Consider the following 16,680-nt stretch of genomic DNA (forward strand, 5'->3'; position numbering starts at 1 on the left):
GAAGGGGGGTGGGTGGTGGGGGAGAGAGAAAATTGCGCGGAGACCTGCCAAGCGCCACCGCCGCCGCCACCGCCGCTGCCGCCGCCGCCGCCGCCGCCGCCTGTGAGCTCCGGCGGGCAGCCGGACTGTCGGCTTCCCGGGGCATCTGGGTCCGGCGGGGCACAGCCCGGGCGCTGCCGAAGCCGCCGCCGCCGCCTCCGCGGCGAGTGCAGGCGGCTTCCCCCGGAGCCTGTGCGGCTCCGGCTCCTCGGGGGTGGAGAAGTGGGGGGTGGGGTTGTTGTTTGGGGGGAAGAAGGGGGAGGGGGCAACGCCGAGAGAGTCAGTGGTTTCCATGGTGATGGAGCTGAAAGTGCAGGAAATTTAAAGGCTTGGACCCTGCGAGACAGACAAACCGGTGCCAACGTGCGCGGACGCCGCCGCCGCCGCCGCCGCTGGAGTCCGCCGGGCAGAGACGGCCGCGGAGCCCCGAGCAGGCGGAGGGAAGTGCCCCTAGGACCGGCTCGGCCCGCGGCGCTGCACAGAGCGGCCGGACGACGAGCAGCTAGAGGAGGAGGCGGGGAGAGCGGCCAGTCCACGCGCCCTGCGCCGCCGCCAGCCCGGGAAGGCAGCGAGCAGCCGGCGCCCCCAGCGCCCGCGGTTGCCCTGGAGTAATTTCGGATGCCCCGCCGCGGCCGCCTTCCCGAGTAGACCTGGGAGAGGAGTTGCGGCCAACTTGTGTGCGTTTTTTCCGCCCCGGTGGGAGCCGGCGCCGCGCGAAGGGCTCTGCCGGCGACTCATGCTGCCGGCCCTGCGCCTGCCCAGCCTCGGGTGAGCCGCCTCCGGAGAGACGGGGGAGCGCGGCGGCGCCGCGGGCTCGGCGTGCTCTCCTCCGGGGACGCGGGACGAAGCAGCAGCCCCGGGCGCGCGCCGGAGGCATGGAGCGCTGCCCCAGCCTGGGGGTCACCCTCTACGCCCTGGTGGTGGTCCTGGGGCTGCGGGCGGCACCGGCCGGCGGCCAGCACTATCTCCACATCCGCCCGGCGCCCAGCGACAACCTGCCCCTGGTGGACCTCATCGAACACCCGGACCCTATCTTTGACCCCAAGGAGAAGGATCTGAACGAGACGCTGCTGCGCTCGCTGCTCGGGGGCCACTACGACCCGGGCTTCATGGCCACCTCTCCCCCCGAGGACCGGCCCGGCGGGGGCGGGGTGGCGGCCGGGGGCGCCGAGGACCTGGCGGAGCTGGACCAGCTGCTGCGGCAGCGGCCGTCGGGGGCCATGCCGAGCGAGATCAAAGGGCTGGAGTTCTCCGAGGGCTTGGCCCCGGGCAAGAAGCAGCGCCTGAGCAAGAAGCTGCGGAGGAAGTTACAGATGTGGCTGTGGTCGCAGACCTTTTGCCCGGTGCTGTACGCCTGGAACGACCTGGGCAGCCGCTTCTGGCCGCGCTACGTGAAGGTGGGCAGCTGCTTCAGCAAGCGCTCGTGCTCCGTGCCAGAGGGCATGGTGTGCAAGCCGTCCAAGTCCGTGCACCTCACGGTGCTGCGGTGGCGCTGTCAGCGGCGCGGGGGCCAGCGCTGCGGCTGGATTCCCATCCAGTACCCCATCATTTCCGAGTGCAAGTGCTCATGCTAGAACTCAGGGCCCCCTGCCCGCAGCCGGACACTTGATCGATCCCCACCGACGCCCCCCGCACAGTCTCCAACCAGTTCCACCACCCTCTCGCGAGGGGATTCAATGAACTTTTTTTTTTTTTTTCCGGCTACAGAGACCTAGCTTTCTGGTTCATGTAATGCACTGTTTAACTGTGTAGGAATGTATATGTGTATGTATATACGGTCCCAGTTTTAATTTACTTATTAAAAGGTCAGTATTATACGTTAAAAGTTACCGGCTTCTACTGTATTTTTAAAATTTTTTTAAGCAAAAGGAAAAAAAAAGAACAGAGAAAAGAGAGACTTATTCTGGTTGTTGCTAATAATGTTAACCTGCTATTTATATTCCAGTGCCCTTCGCATGGCGAAGCAGGGGGGAAATGTTATTTTTTCTTAAAGTACAAAGAGAGGGGAGAACTTTTGTAGAAGGACTTTTAAAAAGCTATTTTCCATTCTTCGGAAAGTGTTTTGGTTTTCCTTGGACCTCGAAGAAGCTATAGAGTTCAATGTTATTTTACAGTTATTGTAAATATAGAGAACAAATGGAATGACTAATCATTGTAAATTAAGAGTATCTGCTATTTATTCTTTATAATATCCCGTGTAGTAAATGAGAAAGAAGTGCAGAGCAGGATTAAAGAAAACCACTAAAATCGACTGCGCTCGACACTGCGATTCTCTGTGTTGGTGATTGATGGGGGGGGGGGGTGAGGGGTGGGAGGGGAGGGTTGGGGGTGCCGCTGTGCTTACTATGCCTGTTGGGAGAAGGGGCTCATCCCGTCTTCTGGTGTGATGGAAGTGACCGCTCAGTTTTTCTTGGGGGGGGGGAGCTATTCTCAAACTCCTCACTTGAGCATCACGTGGCCTCCGCCCAGTCTCCCAGCTTTTTCTCCCTGTGTCACCAAAGCTCGGGCCCATCGTGACCTCGACACCCAGCCGGCCCCCTGGAGCTGACCCCAGGCTGGGCCGAGGGGCGGGAGGGAGGGTGGGCGGCCGCTTTGTCCTGCCTGACAGGCCCTTCACAATGGGGACACGTGTCTTTCACACCTACCCTGGGGGCGGAGTGCCGCTGAAACTTGACCCCCGAGGAATGGGGGGGGGGAGATCAGAGCGCGCCCACCCAGATCCCGACACCCCTCCCGCCTCGCACCCCCCCCACCTCAATATCCAGCCCGCGTTAACCCTTTGCACTCCCGGAAGCTGTGGTGGTGCTAGCTGAGGTTGGAATCAACGCAACCTCAGGGATCCTGCAGGTCTGAGCCCCCGAAATCCCAGGCCCTCAGCCAGAATTGCTGGTGATGGCTGGGAGATTTGACACTCACCTCCCCCCTCCCCTGGGACCTAAGGAGGACTCAGAGGGTCAGGGTTTCAGAGGAGTCCGAATTTGGGTGAAAAATGCCACCACTGGGATCTGCAGTTGGGAAGCGGGTGTGCCCCCCTCTCTAGACACTTACTCCACTTGGGGGTGGGGGAGGGAGGAGAAATCAGAATCTGGATCTTTGAGCTTTGGGTTACATAGGGGCAACAGACGTGTTACCCCTTAAAGGGATGTGCGAGACCTCGCCCCCACCCCACCCCTTAAAAAGCCCGCTCCTCGGGGCCAGCTCTTGACTCGCGTGCGTCCCTCCGCCTCAGTCCGCGGTGGCGCCCATCCGCGCAGCTCCACGTGGGCCGGCTTCCTGACACTGCTCAGCGCTCCTTTTATTTATCTTGGACTCCAAAGTCGCTCTCCTTTGCTCCCTCCCCACCCCCCTGCCACCTCCCCGCGCCTCCCTCCCGGCGTCCCTCCCACCCCGAGTCCGGAGTCCCGGGGAATCTATGCTAATTATTTCAAACCTGCGCTGGGTCCCCGGCGCAGTCTCAATGCCCCCGGCCCCGCCCGCCCTGTCCCTCCAGCCGGGCGCTTTCTTCCCTCCCGACGCAGCCTCGGTGGCTCCTCATTTCAATAGCCTGGCTCGGGAGCCGGAGCCCCCTCCCCGGCGCTGCCTCCGTCGGCCGTGGGACAGACGTTAGGGTATTCATTAACTGAGAGCCGCGGAGTAACGGCATTATTCCCCCCAGAGAGGGCACCCTGCCCCCGCGACTATCTGAGGCTTCATTGTAAAAGGATTAAAAGTTAAAGACCTCCATCTTATGATTCTTTCATTTAATCTTCCTGGCGCCTGGGAGACATGCTCGATGGATGATGGCTTTTAAAATATTCCTAATGTCGCGGCTACCTTAAGACTCCGAGCCGGGCAAACAAACGTAATTTATTTCCAGAAGAAAGGGGATATTGAGATGTTTAAGTTTATGAACCGCCGTCCCCATGTATATTTGTTAAGTTCTGACAAATACCCAAATAACGTTAAAATCAGCCATTCATCACTTATGAATTTATGCAAAACTTTCTGTGCCGCGGGCCAATATTTTTTTAGCCAGAGTTTCACTTGCGAGGGGCGGAGGGGGTGGGGCGAGGGGAAGGGGAGGGGGCTTACGGGGGGTGGGGGGAGCCGAAAGCAAGAATTTTCATGCCTGGTAAACACGCGAATTATGCGAAGAGAGTTATTCCCAGCTGGGCGGGCAGCCAAAACTCGGAGAGCGCGCCGAGGCCAGCGCCCCCCACCCCCATGTTGGCAGTGTCACTGGATTACAATGCGAGGTCTTCCCCTCCGCGACGCCCCCTCCTCCCTCCGCCCGCTGGCCCGCCCGCCCGCCCCTCCTCCCCACCCCTGCCCACTTGGAAAACCCGCTCGCAGCCGGCGAGCTTCTCGGCTTTCAGAGCGGGAGCCCGCGGGAGCTAGGAGGACCCGGGCTGCGGACGTGACCGGCAATAGACAGACCACCGGACAGACAGCCTCAAAGGGCCGTTCCGGACACGGAGGGAAGACCCAGCAGGACCCAGCCAGTCCCACAAGAGAGCGAAGGAGGTGCCGGCTCCTGGAACGTTGTGACTAATGCACAGCCGGTTACATCTCCATTATTATTAATGCTGGTAATACTAATAATATAGCATCAACGCGGAAAGGAGTAAAGAGCTCTGGGCAGAGAGGCAAGAAAACTGCCCTCTGCGGTCACCTAGTGCCCATCTCCTGTAAGGAGGAAAATTGATCTTGGTGTCTTCTGAGGCTTTGACAGCCTGTGTCTATGAACTTAGGCAGCTGCTGAGGGATCACGCGTCCCCCGAATGGAGATTTATAACCATTACTGATACAGACACATCAACTTTTTCAAAATCCTGGAGGAGAAAGGCACGGTTTCCCAGCACCCCAGCCCTCCTGCCCTGATTGCAGGAATTCACTCATCAACCCTCTATTTTCAACTCTTCCCTTTTTTTTCCTTCCTCCTGCCCTTCCAGCATCCTGACACTTGATGCACAAGCATACTGAGGCCAAATGTCCACAGAAAGCCAGCCCCCTTAGGGGAGGACCCTCTGGCCCCCAGAGTCTGGGAATGGGATCTGGTTCCCTGTTGAGATGGAGAAGGCCAGGGGTCCATTATCAGTCTTGCTTCTGAGACTCCTGGGAAAGGGGGTTGAAGTTTGGTGGCAGCTGCAAGAGGAAGCTGGCTGTGTATTAAGAGCTCTTGGCTGTGCTGGATGGGGACGACCGGGGGAGGGCCCAGCCCATACTGGTATTTTGAAGGGGTGATTCATCCTTTTTCTTTAATGCTCTTGGAATGTCAGAGCTGGAGGGGAGCTTAGATTCCAATGACCACCGCTCAATTTACGGATGAGAAGACTGAGACCTCAGTGGGGACTTGCTGAAGATTACACAGATTAATATAGTTGGGGGTAGCTAGGTGGTCTCCATTGTGCCTCTTCACTGTTCTCTTTTTCTTTGTTTGTTTTTTTCCCAATATTTATTTATTGGCCGGGGTGGGGGGAGGGGGGTTGAAGGAAAGTTCTCTCCCAAACTGACATAATTGTAACTGATCATCAGGAAGCTGATCAACCATTCTGTTGCATCTATTCAGCAAGCAATTATTAATGGCTTGCAATGTGCCAAGCGCTGAGCGCATTTATCCACATTCTCATCCAAAGTCTCGAGTTCCCAAATAAGGAAACTGGAGCTCAGAGAGTTTAAGCGTTTCACCCAAAGCCACACAGTAAGTGACACGGTTATGGCTCAAAATCTGAGCTTATGCTAAAGCCTATGTTTCTTCTAAATACCCTTCCCCCCTTCACCCACAGGTACACCTGGCTTGGGAGACACCACGTGCCACAATACGTGCTGTCCAGTCTCAACTCAAGCTCTGTAGGGATTCATGCCTGGGAAGCCACACAGAACATTTTTGGGCACCCTGTTATGTGCCAGGGCCTCTCTCCCTCACCCCCTCCCCAAACACAAGGAGCTTACAATGCAGTAGAGGAGGTAAGGAATGAAGAAGAAGGTGAGTGCTGAAAGAGGAGTTAAACAAACCAGCAGACAAACCTGGGCCAGAAAGAGGAGGGCTCCCTGCTGGCCTGGGAAGCCAGAGGAGGCATCTGACTCACATCTCTAAGGACAAATTGACTGTGGACCTACTGAGGTGGGTTTATGGGAGGAAAGGGCATTTAGGTGGAGAAAGCAGTCTGTATAAGCAAAGACATGATGTTGGAAATGTATTTGCGTGTTTGGGACACAGCTCGAGCAAACTTTAGTGTAGGATGGATCCACACCAAGTGAGAGTGGGCAATAAGGTCTGAAAAGCAGGCTGAAGACGAATTATGGAGGACCTCGAACGCCAGTTAAGGGCACAAAACGTTATTGCTCAGGCAATAGGGAGCCATGAAGAGCTCTCGAAGAGGACAGGGACACCATTAGTGCACTACTGCAAAGGAATTATTTATTCATTCAACAGAAAGTTTTTGAGCACTGTTCTGGTTATTACTGGTATGCAACGAGCTACACCAAAACTAACAATCTTCAAATAACCATTTTACTTTGCTCATGATTCTGTGGGTCAGGAATCTGGGAAAGGCTCAGATGGGCAGTTCATCTCTGATACTCATGGGGTTCGCTGAGTGCTGGAGATCCACTCCCAAAATGGCTTCTAGCCCCTCGCTGTCAGCTGGGAGCTCTGCTGACCTGTTGACTAGCGTTCCTACAAGTGGCTTCTCCATGTGGCTTGGGTCTTCTCACAGCCTGGTGGCTTCAGAACAGTTGGACTTCCTACATGGCAGCCCATGACTCTAAGAGAAGGCATTCCAAGAGATTGAGATGGAAGCTGCAAGACTTCTTATGAAATTGCCTCAGAAGTCCCATGACCTTGTTTCTGCTGTAGTCTGTTGGTTAAGCAAGTGTCTAAGACCAGCCCAGATTCAAAGGGAAGGGAATTAGACATCACCCCTCAATGGAAGCAATAGCAAAGAATCAGGGGCCATCTTTAATCTACCACAATCACTTTCTATAGGCTAGGCTCTGTCTTGTATGCCCCAGACACAAAAATAAAAAAGTACAGTCATTTTCAATATAAGTTTGGTGCCAGCGTCCAGGATGGATTGGAAATGGGATAACGGCTCCTGGGAAATTCATTAAGGAGGAAATTGCTGAGGTCCAGAAAGAATCAATAAGAGCTGAACCTGAGAAACATCAAAGCCAATTAACACAAAGCTCATTTGCCAGAAGCCTGAAGAGGACTTGGTGACTGATTGGATGTGGGGACTGAGAGAGACGTCAGAAAGACCCCTGATGTTTCAGGCCTGCAAGGGGCCATGCACAGAAGAGGAATCTAAGATGGAAGAGCTTCCTCCTACCCCCACCTCTCCCCTACACACACACAGGGAGGTTCTAGGCTCGTCCAGAAGAGAGAGGAACCTGAGAAGCCTGGAGAATATTTCAGTCTATAATCAAGATGAGTGAGTGAATGGATAAATGAATGAATGGTAGAGACAGGGCAAAAGAAAGAGGGCAAGGGATAAACAAGCGCGGCTTGGAAGCAGTAGGATTTTTCCCAGCAGACAGAAGTGTCCTGATAAAGCCAAATGTATTTGCATTTGACCGTGATATGAAGAAAGGAGCACAGGCAAACCTGGGAGAGGCCAAGGGGCAAGGAAGGTGCTGGCACTCCTTGAGTGATGCTACCAGCCGGTGTTTCATGTTGATTAATTCATCCTCATTGTGAAATGAGGAGCATTATTGCCATTATACAGATGAGGAAATCGAGGCTCAGAGAGGTTAAATAACTGGCCCAAGGACACACATCCGGTGAGTGGAAGCTCAAATCCAGGACTGTGTGATTTCAAAGGGGCATCATGTCTCCTCCGTTAGGGCTTCCTTGGCTGGAATGAATCATCCCCTTTCTCTCCATCACACTTAGCCCTCAGCGCTGCACTTCCTTGAGGAAGGGGGTTCTTAACCTGTGGTGCTTAGAAGATGGGTGTCCAGGTTGGAAAGCAGGTCAGGTCTCTCTATCCGTGCTCTCTTGGCTCTCAGGACTTTTTCTTCATAGGATGTGTCACAGTCTGTAGTTCGTATTTATTTATTTTTTTAAAATGCTTTTCCCAGTATCTTTCTTTCTTTCTTCTTTTTTTTTTTTTTTTTTTTAGATGTCGGGGGTAGGAGTTCATTAATTTATTTATTTATGTTTGCTGTGTTGGGTCTTCGTTTCTGTGCGAGGGCTTTCTCTAGTTGTGGCAAGCGGGGGCCACTCTTCATCACGGTGCGCGGGCCTCTCACTATCGCAGCCTCTCTTGTGGCAGAGCACAGGCTCCAGACGCACAGGCTCAGTAGTTGTGGCTCACGAGCCTAGTTGCTCCGCGGCATGTGGGATCCTCCCAGACCAGGGCTCGAACCCGTGTCCCCTGCATTAGCAGGCAGATTCTCCACCACTGCGCCACCAGGGAAGCCCTGTAGTTCGTATTTACAATTTGCAGTTACTTATATGCGTACGTTTTTTTCTGGGAGGAAAGTCTGTCGTTTTCATCAGATTCTAAGGTCAGTAACACAAACGTTAAATCCTGTCCCAGTCCATGAGATTTTTAAGTGACAGAATTGTTTATTGTAACTCATGTGTCTAGTCTCCACAGCATCCAGTACAGTGCCTGTCCTGGTAAGTGTTCAGTAAATCCTAGGTAAAGTGCAGTGAACTGACTTGGGGTCCACAGGGAGCCATTGTAGTTTCCTGAGGAAGGGATGAAGTGGGAAGATGCTTCTGGCTTAGGTTTGTGTAAAAGAAGATTAGAAAGGTAAAACTGCAGGCTGGAAGACCACATAAGAGACTGCTACTGTCTATCTTTGGAGGACAGTGTGATCAGGGGGGAAGGGAGGGAAAAGGACAAACCTGAGATGTTCTAAAGGAAAATGGAACTTGGATCCAGCCTGCCTCTTTGTATAAAAGAATAATTTGTTGGAGCTGAGAAGAAGCTCTCCCCTTTAAATGGCACAAGCCCCCTCTCCTCTGCCACAGTCCTCACCTTTCCCTGCGGCATGCTTCACCCATTATATTCCCTGCCAGAACCACTGTAGGCGTTATGCATTTGAGGCTCCTGGATTCCATAGAAGTAGCAGACTGAAAGTCAAAAGCAAGTTTTGAGTCTTTGAAATAAGAAAAAAAGGAAGTCCCTAAAGGAAATCAGCTACAGAATTTGGGAAAAGGATTCAGATTTCAAGGATAGATAGAATTACAACATATAAAGTGAGATGGCCTTAAATTTCACTCCTTCATTTGACTGAAGAAACTAAGGCTTGTCAACTCAAGGTCAATGGACTTGTTTCAGGTCCAGTTACTTTGGAATAGAACTAGCGCCAGAAGCAAAATCTCCATATTTCCAGTTCAACCCTCCCTTTAGAGTTGTTCTAAGTATAAACAGTGTTCGAATTTTAAAAGCACTTCATGTCCATAATTTCATGTGCAATGAGACGTGAACACCCCCAAGGGCAGGAACTAGGTCTGTCTGAATGTCCCCAGAGCCTAGTCCCTGACCAGTAGCAGCGCTTCACAAATATCGCCTGGAAGGATCAATGTGCATAGGCTTGTTTTACTGATAGGAAGGCTGAAGCTCACAGAGGTTGAGGAAAGGACAGATGCTCACAGAGCCCCTTCCAGATGGTGGCAGCAGGAGTAGCTGGTGCCATCGGTAATGGGACATCCAGCTGCTGCTATTTCTCCCTGGTTGGGATTGGGCTCAGGAAACCAACCACACATCTGCAGACTGCGCAGTAGGTCTGTGGCATAAGGGTAAGGCAGATAAGGTGGTCTGCAGCTGCCAAGTCAAACAGGCCCTGCAGCGACTGGTTTTGGCAACCTCTTCCCAGCCCAGGTTGTAAAGGATTCCCGACTGGTGTTCAGTTTATTCAATTAAGGGAAAAAAATTAGTCAAGCAAGGGAAATAGTTCTTCCCCCATTTTACAGATGTGGCAATGTGGGGAAAACAGGAAGCTTAAGTGATTCACCCTACATTGCACAGCTAGCTGGTGGTGGAGCCAAGATCCAAACAGCACTCAGCTCTCTGCTGGGCTGCTGGGAGAAGCAGAGGGGGTTAGTGCTCTCTGAGTTCATAATCCCAGCCAGTCTCCCTGATTCTATGCTCGCCCCAGCTCCAATCCATTCTCCACGCTGTTGCCCAAGTGACCTTAAGACACACATGTGGTCTTGTCACTCCCCTGCTTAAAACTTCTCAATGGCTTCCCATCACTCTGAGGATAAAGGCCAGAATCCTTACCCGACTGAGGCCCCTCTCCCCCTGCCTCTGTGTTCCAGCCACCCAGTGTTGCATGTGTGTTCACTCAGACACTGAGCTCGCTGCTGCTTCAGGGCCTTTGCACATGCTAAACCTTCAGGCTGGTATGCCTTCTCTGCCACCAGGACCCCTAAATGCCACCCTGTCCTTTAGATCCCATTCCTACGGAGCGCAGGTCAGATCCCACTATCTGTGCTCTCTCAGCTCTCAGGGCTTTTTCTTCATAGGATATGTCACAACTTGTATTAGTATTTACGTCTGCAGGTATTCGCATGCTCCGTCTGTTCCAGTAGAGTGTCATCTCCCGCCATGGTATTCCTGGCACTGGTGCAGTTTGGGGCCCATGCAAACTCTCTCTCTCTCTCTCTCTCTCTCTCTCTCTCTCTCTCTCTCTCTCTCACTCTCTCTCTCTCTCTCTCTCTCTCTATATATATATATATATATATATCTCTGGGACTCTGAGGATACTAGGAGTTCAAAGTTCAGCTCCAGTTAAATAGTGATCCAAGGAAAATTTAAGAATGTGCCCCAGTGTTTGATACAGAGCAGAGAGCCAGGGCGACTCCCAGGCTACTGATGCCCAAGGTCCCTGCTCACTGGAGTATGTGGGGAAGGATAGCTAAGTTGCCAGATAGACTCTTTTAGCAAATCAAGGACGCTCCCAGTAAAAGGGAATCCACCCCCCAAACAATGTCTTTCCCAACAGGAGCTAGATAGCATTGAGTGATTCCATGGAGAAAATTCTAAGACTCTTCAGGCATGGGTGGAAGAGTCGCCTTTCCCCATATCTGAAATCCTTCAAAATGGGAGAGATTACCTTATCTGCTGGACAGTTAAAACTTGATCTTTCCCTGCCCAAGGAATAATAAAGTTAGACAATGACTCACTCAGACCTAATGCTTTACAGTTTAAAACCACTTTCACGGGGCTTCCCTGGTGGCGCAGTGGTTGGGAGTCTGCCTGCCGATGCAGGGGACACGGGTTCGGGCCCTGGTCTGGGAGGATCCCACATGCCGCGGAGCAACTGGGCCCGTGAGCCACAATTACTGAGCCTGCGCGTCTGGAGCCCGTGCTCCGCAACAAGAGAGGCCGCGATGGAGGCCGGCGCACCACGATGAGGAGTGGCTCCCGCTTGCCGCAACTCGGGGAAGCCCTCGCGCAGAAACGAAGACCCAGCACAGCCCAAAAAACTAAATATTTAAAACCACTTTCACATCCATTATCTCTTTCAAAGGGCACAGGGGGGCACAGCCGGAATCTTCAGCTGTACAATAACGTGCCCTGGTGGCACAAACCTTTCTACCAGAGAAAGGAGTTGGATATGGCGGTGGAGGGGGACTCTTGGACTTGGGAGTGAGACGAGCCTGGGTTTGAAGCTTGGTCTATGGCTATTAGCTTGACCTCCCTGAGATTTCGTTTCCACATGTCTAAAATGGGCATAATGACATGTACCTTACCAGGTTGTTAGGGTGTTCTAGTGTGTTCCATACGTGTAGCTCCATGTGGGGTGTAGGAGCCCAGCTAATGGTGGTCTCCTTCCTGCTCCCCAATTCCAGGGCCTGTGCAGTGCCCCTCCGAGTCAGGACAAAAGCTGAATGCCCTATCACCCAGAGCCAGTGACAAGCTACTTGCCCAGGTCTTCATTTCTGCAAGGTCCACACCTGGGGAAAAGAATCCAATGGATTCTTGTTTCTCTCTGCTGATGAAAAGGCTGTATGTTTATGGCCAGTTGCTTTTCCTGTTATTGTTTAAATTATAAGCCAAAGAGTAGATGAGGAGGAAACCAGTGACCAAAGGCAAAGCTGAGAGAAAAGGTTAAATCAGAATGAAGGGCAGTTGGGAAACCAGGGAATTTGTTTCACAGGAACAGAGAGAGGAATTCAGCCCAGGTAAATTAGCCCCAATTTGTTTTAATTCTAGAAATTCCTCATTTCTAGTTATTGGCGGGAATCACCCAGAAGTGACTTGCTCCCAGAAACAGTTTTGACTGGTGTCACTCTCACCTCATTTCAGGGACGGAGACAATCATACCCAGGTAGGGCCAAGGCCCCCAGAAGGGTCAGCATGTAATATCAGGGAATGGAGAGCTTCAAAGAGCATCTGTCTACCTGTGACCACCACTGTGGAAATGAGGAAGCTGAGGCCCAGAGAGGTGAAGTGACCTGGTCAAGGTCAAACCTCAAGTTAGAGACCAAGACAAATGGAGAAATGCTGACGCAAGTGCAGGGCTGCTGGGAACTAAGCCGTGGACTCCAGTGCCTCTCACCCCAAGGTTGGACAGCTTCCCCAAAGGCCATATTCCAAGGCTCGTTGCCCAGGGGCCTGGGCTCTGCTGTGTCTTCCTTCTTCCCTTAGAAAGCAAGCACCACAGGTAGGCCCTGGGCTGTGGCTCCCGCCCACTGGGACCCCCGGGGACATGTTCAGTGTGATTCCTCTTTCTGGCTGGACCCTTGGACATGGATGCCCCCAGAGTTCTGGTCAACTCTCCTCTTCTCCTTTCATAGAACTGCCTGAGGAGAAACCCTGGGCTTCCCACAGTGGGAGCTACCACACCTGGATGGCCAACACCCAGATCTCTGCCCTGGGCCAGACTTCTCTCCTAAGCTCCATCCCTGCAGAGCCAACTGCCTTCCGGACCTCACCACATCAACTACAGGTTCCAAGCTGAATCCTAACATTATTCCTAAACCTTCTAATCGGTTTTCAGTTTTCTCATTCCTGAGTAATGGCCCCACCATTCACCCACGTATGTGGTCAAAAAAACACAAAAAACTCTGGTCTACCTCTTGTGAGCATCCTCTCCTCACTAACAAAGTATCCGCCAACACCTCTTGAATTACCTCTCTGTCCATCCTCTCATCCTCATCCTCACCATGAGTTATATATAGCTCAGGCCCTTGTCATCTCTTGTCTTTGCCTTTCAATACCCTAATAGTCAATTTCTCCACCTCCAGCCTTGTCCCATCTTCAACATTGCCACTTGCATTGCCATTTCCCTAGCACACAATCCAAACTTCCAGGGTCTCCCCTTTAGCCATAGAACCATGGTTAACTTCCTTAGCATGGCTCCCAAGGTCCTTTACAGTCTATACCCCAATTTGCCTTCCACTATCATCTTCCATTTTCTGTTGTACCCTAACCCCAACAACCAGCCACGCCAACTTGTTCATGGCTGCCTGAACTTGTCAGCCCTTTGACACTTTTCTTACTCCATCTGCTCTACCTGAAATGGTCCCGCCCCACCCTTGCCCCATCACCCCAAAGAGGATTCCACCTAGGAAAGACCTACTCATACTTCAGGGCACAGCCCACACGGTACCTCCTCAGTCCTCGGCCAGGATGGAATTGTCAAGCCATACTTTGCCCTCCCACAGTGCTGATGATTAATAATAATCATAAATAGGTATTAACTGCACATATGTGACAGACACTGTCCTAGGTACTTTATGTGCATTATATCATTTAAACTCCAACAGAGATCCTAAGTGATATATTACTACTGACAGGTTCAGAGACATTTGGTGAGTTACCCACGGACTCTTAATTAGGTAGTGGCAAAACCATGACTCAAAACTAGGATTCAGGGCTTCCCTGGTGGCGCAGTGGTTGAGAGTCCGCCTGCCGATGCAGGGGACACGGGTTCGTGCCCCGGTCTGGGAGGATCCCCCATGCCATGGAGCAGCTGGGCCCGTGAGCCATGGCCGCTGGGCCTGTGCGTCCGGAGCCTGTGCTCCGCAACGGGAGAGACCACAACAGTGAGAGGCCCACATACCGCAAAAAAATTAAAAATAAAATAAATAAATAAATAAATTTTTAAAAAACTAGGATCCAAACTCCAAAACCTATGCTCTTTCCAATCTTGCATACTGCATCTCACCACATTAGTCCAGCACTTATAAGTTGGGATGAACCCACATGTGGCTACCTCCGGATTTCGAAGCCCTTTGAGGGCAGCTGCTGTATTTGACTCTAATTTCCAACTATGTTATCCGAAATAGTGCTTGACACATACTAACCATTTGATAAACCTAGGGTGAATGAGTAACTGAGTAACTGGATATGAGAAGGGCTTCCAGTTTTTTCTTTTTAAGTCAAATCCAAACAGAATGTGTTGGTTTGTTTAACGAACATCGGTTAATTCCAAATTCAACTTAAGGAGATCTTTTGAAGACATAGGTAATGTGGGGTTGTTAAAAGTAGAGACTTTGAAAAAAAAAAAAAAAAAAGTAGAGACTTTGAAGTTGAACCTAAGCTGTTTACCCCATCCCAGCTGTGTGACTGATAATATTAATGCCTTTGTAAGCTCTAAAACCCTGAGCAAACACAAGTTGCTGTTATTAATATGTGCTTCTCCAAAGAGCACTCAGCCTGTCCCCACCCAGAGAAGGAAAGCAGGGAGAGATAACCCCAGAGATCACTGGTGTCTCACTGGAAAGGCCTGTGAACACCAGGTAGGGATACTCTTGTGTAAATGCTGCTGTCTTGTAAGGAGAAGGTTTGACAAAAGATGGAGCAGTGAGGAACTGCAGCCTATTTAAACCAGGAGCAACTTGAGGCCAGAGTCATAGAAGACCAGTGCGGAAGGGACATTAGAGCAAAGTGACTGTCATTGTTCCAGCCCTCTCACATTAGAGGTGGGGAAACCAAGGCCCAGAGAGGTGCAGAGACTTGCCCAAAGTAACCAAGCTGGTTAGCTCTGGAGCTGGGACTAGAACCTACTGACACCCATGATATGCCAGATTACCATCCTCCCAAGATTCAAATCACTTTTCAAAAACACTCAAGGTGATAATCTTTTTTCTGTGTTCCTGAATGAAGCATTTAGTTAATAGTTAGACCTATTAGCCCACAATGTCAGAGAGACACTCCTCAAGTCTCCAAAGCCCTGAGAGCTGTGTGGGAGGGATGGAGGTGCTGAAGGGACAGTGCCTGGGATGTTTCCAGGATGAGCTCCTTCCTCCCTGCCAGGTACAGTCTGGCTCTCCAAGACCAGCCACTGCCACTCCTCTGAATGTTTCCAAAGGCACGACCCTCTCCAGGCTGGGAAAATCAGCCCAGCATCTGAGTCAGGTGAATGTGATGAGCAGGTAGAGGTCAAGTTTTAGAGCGAGAGAGATCTGGATTGGCAACCCGCTCGGAGAACACAGCTCTAATCCTGTCAGTCCTTCTCCGACCCCGACAGGAGCAAAACGATGGTAATGTTATTGCTCCATTCCTGGTAGGTGCTGTGCAGTCACAATGAATTGAAAACTTTTTCCTTTCCCACTGCTTGTCCTTGAGAAAAATCAGTGCCAGCAGCGGTCATTTATTGGGCACTTACCACGCCCTGCACTAAGCATCCTCATCCCTAAGTTAGGAGCTGGTACTACTGCTTACAGACGAGAGTACTGGGACACACAGCAGCAGTGGAAGGTTACACAGTGAGGAAAAGGCAGATCTGGGATTCACTCAGACGTCCTGACTTCACAGCCTACATCATTAACCTCCTTAACTCCCCCCATCTGTACAATAGGAGTAACAAAATCTACCCTGCAGGGGTATAGCAAGGATGAAAGCAAGTAAGAAATGTAGGAGCCTGGCACCAGGCCTGCCATACGTGGGCACTTCAGAAGAGCATTCTATAGGATTGAGGCAAATGGCAAGGAACGAGAAGAAGAAAGACAGGAACCAAGATTCTGGGGCCCGTTCTGACCATGTAGCATCATGTTGGGGTCACCTCCTATAGTGAATGGAAATGTTAATCCACCTTGGACGATTTCAGTCCAGTCGTTAAAATGTCAGGCCTCCTCTAAAATGACCACCTTCCCTTTTTCTCTAGCCCTCCTGCAGGGGTGTGCAAGCACTCACATGCACACACCCAGACATATACATACACGCGTACTGTGGCTTTTGTTTTTCTTCTGCTTCTTTTGCTTCCTTGCGTTTGGTATCCATGACAACACACCCCAGCAGCAATGAGGAGGTGGCATAGTTGCTGTTTCTCCCATCCCCTTGTCTTGCTGATCAAGACTGAGCAAGATCATTCTTGATCCCTCATTCGGAGGGCTGGGCTAACCTCACCCAAAAGGCCATGGGACAGTTTCCCAAGGGAGGAGGCAAAGGGGAAGAGGTTAGAGAACCTCCACTTTAAAAACAAACAAATAAAACAACCCTCTGTCTAGGATGGAGAGAGTGAAAGAGCCCAAGCCTCTGGCTGGGCCAGACAAGCCTTCCCCAGGCATGGGCACTGGAGAGGCTAACTGGGGTCTTCAGCCCCTGTGGTATGTTATGACTAAGGGCGGCTAGCTATTTTTCCAGGCTTTTTGGCTGGTGAGTTCCCCGGATGGAAAATTTGAGCCCAGTCCTTGTAAGTCTGGAATCGCAGAATGCATACCTTGCACCAGCAATCAGATGCTGAACCTCGCAG

At 51.6% G+C, this 16,680-nt stretch overlaps 1 protein-coding gene across 1 annotated transcript; it reads left to right on the forward strand.

The window, feature by feature from the left end:
* Positions 1 to 305: 305 nt before the first annotated feature.
* NOG (noggin) lies at positions 306 to 2,290 on the forward strand. The gene has a single exon (XM_081219572.1). The coding sequence runs from the start codon at positions 915 to 917 to the stop codon at positions 1,611 to 1,613; it is 699 nt and encodes a 232-aa protein (XP_081075698.1). The 5' UTR covers positions 306 to 914; the 3' UTR covers positions 1,614 to 2,290.
* Positions 2,291 to 16,680: the final 14,390 nt, after the last annotated feature.

The sequence above is a fragment of the Mesoplodon bidens genome, assembly GCF_964165515.1.
Source record: "Mesoplodon bidens genome assembly, chromosome: 19".
Classification (NCBI taxonomy): Eukaryota; Metazoa; Chordata; class Mammalia; order Artiodactyla; family Ziphiidae; genus Mesoplodon; species Mesoplodon bidens.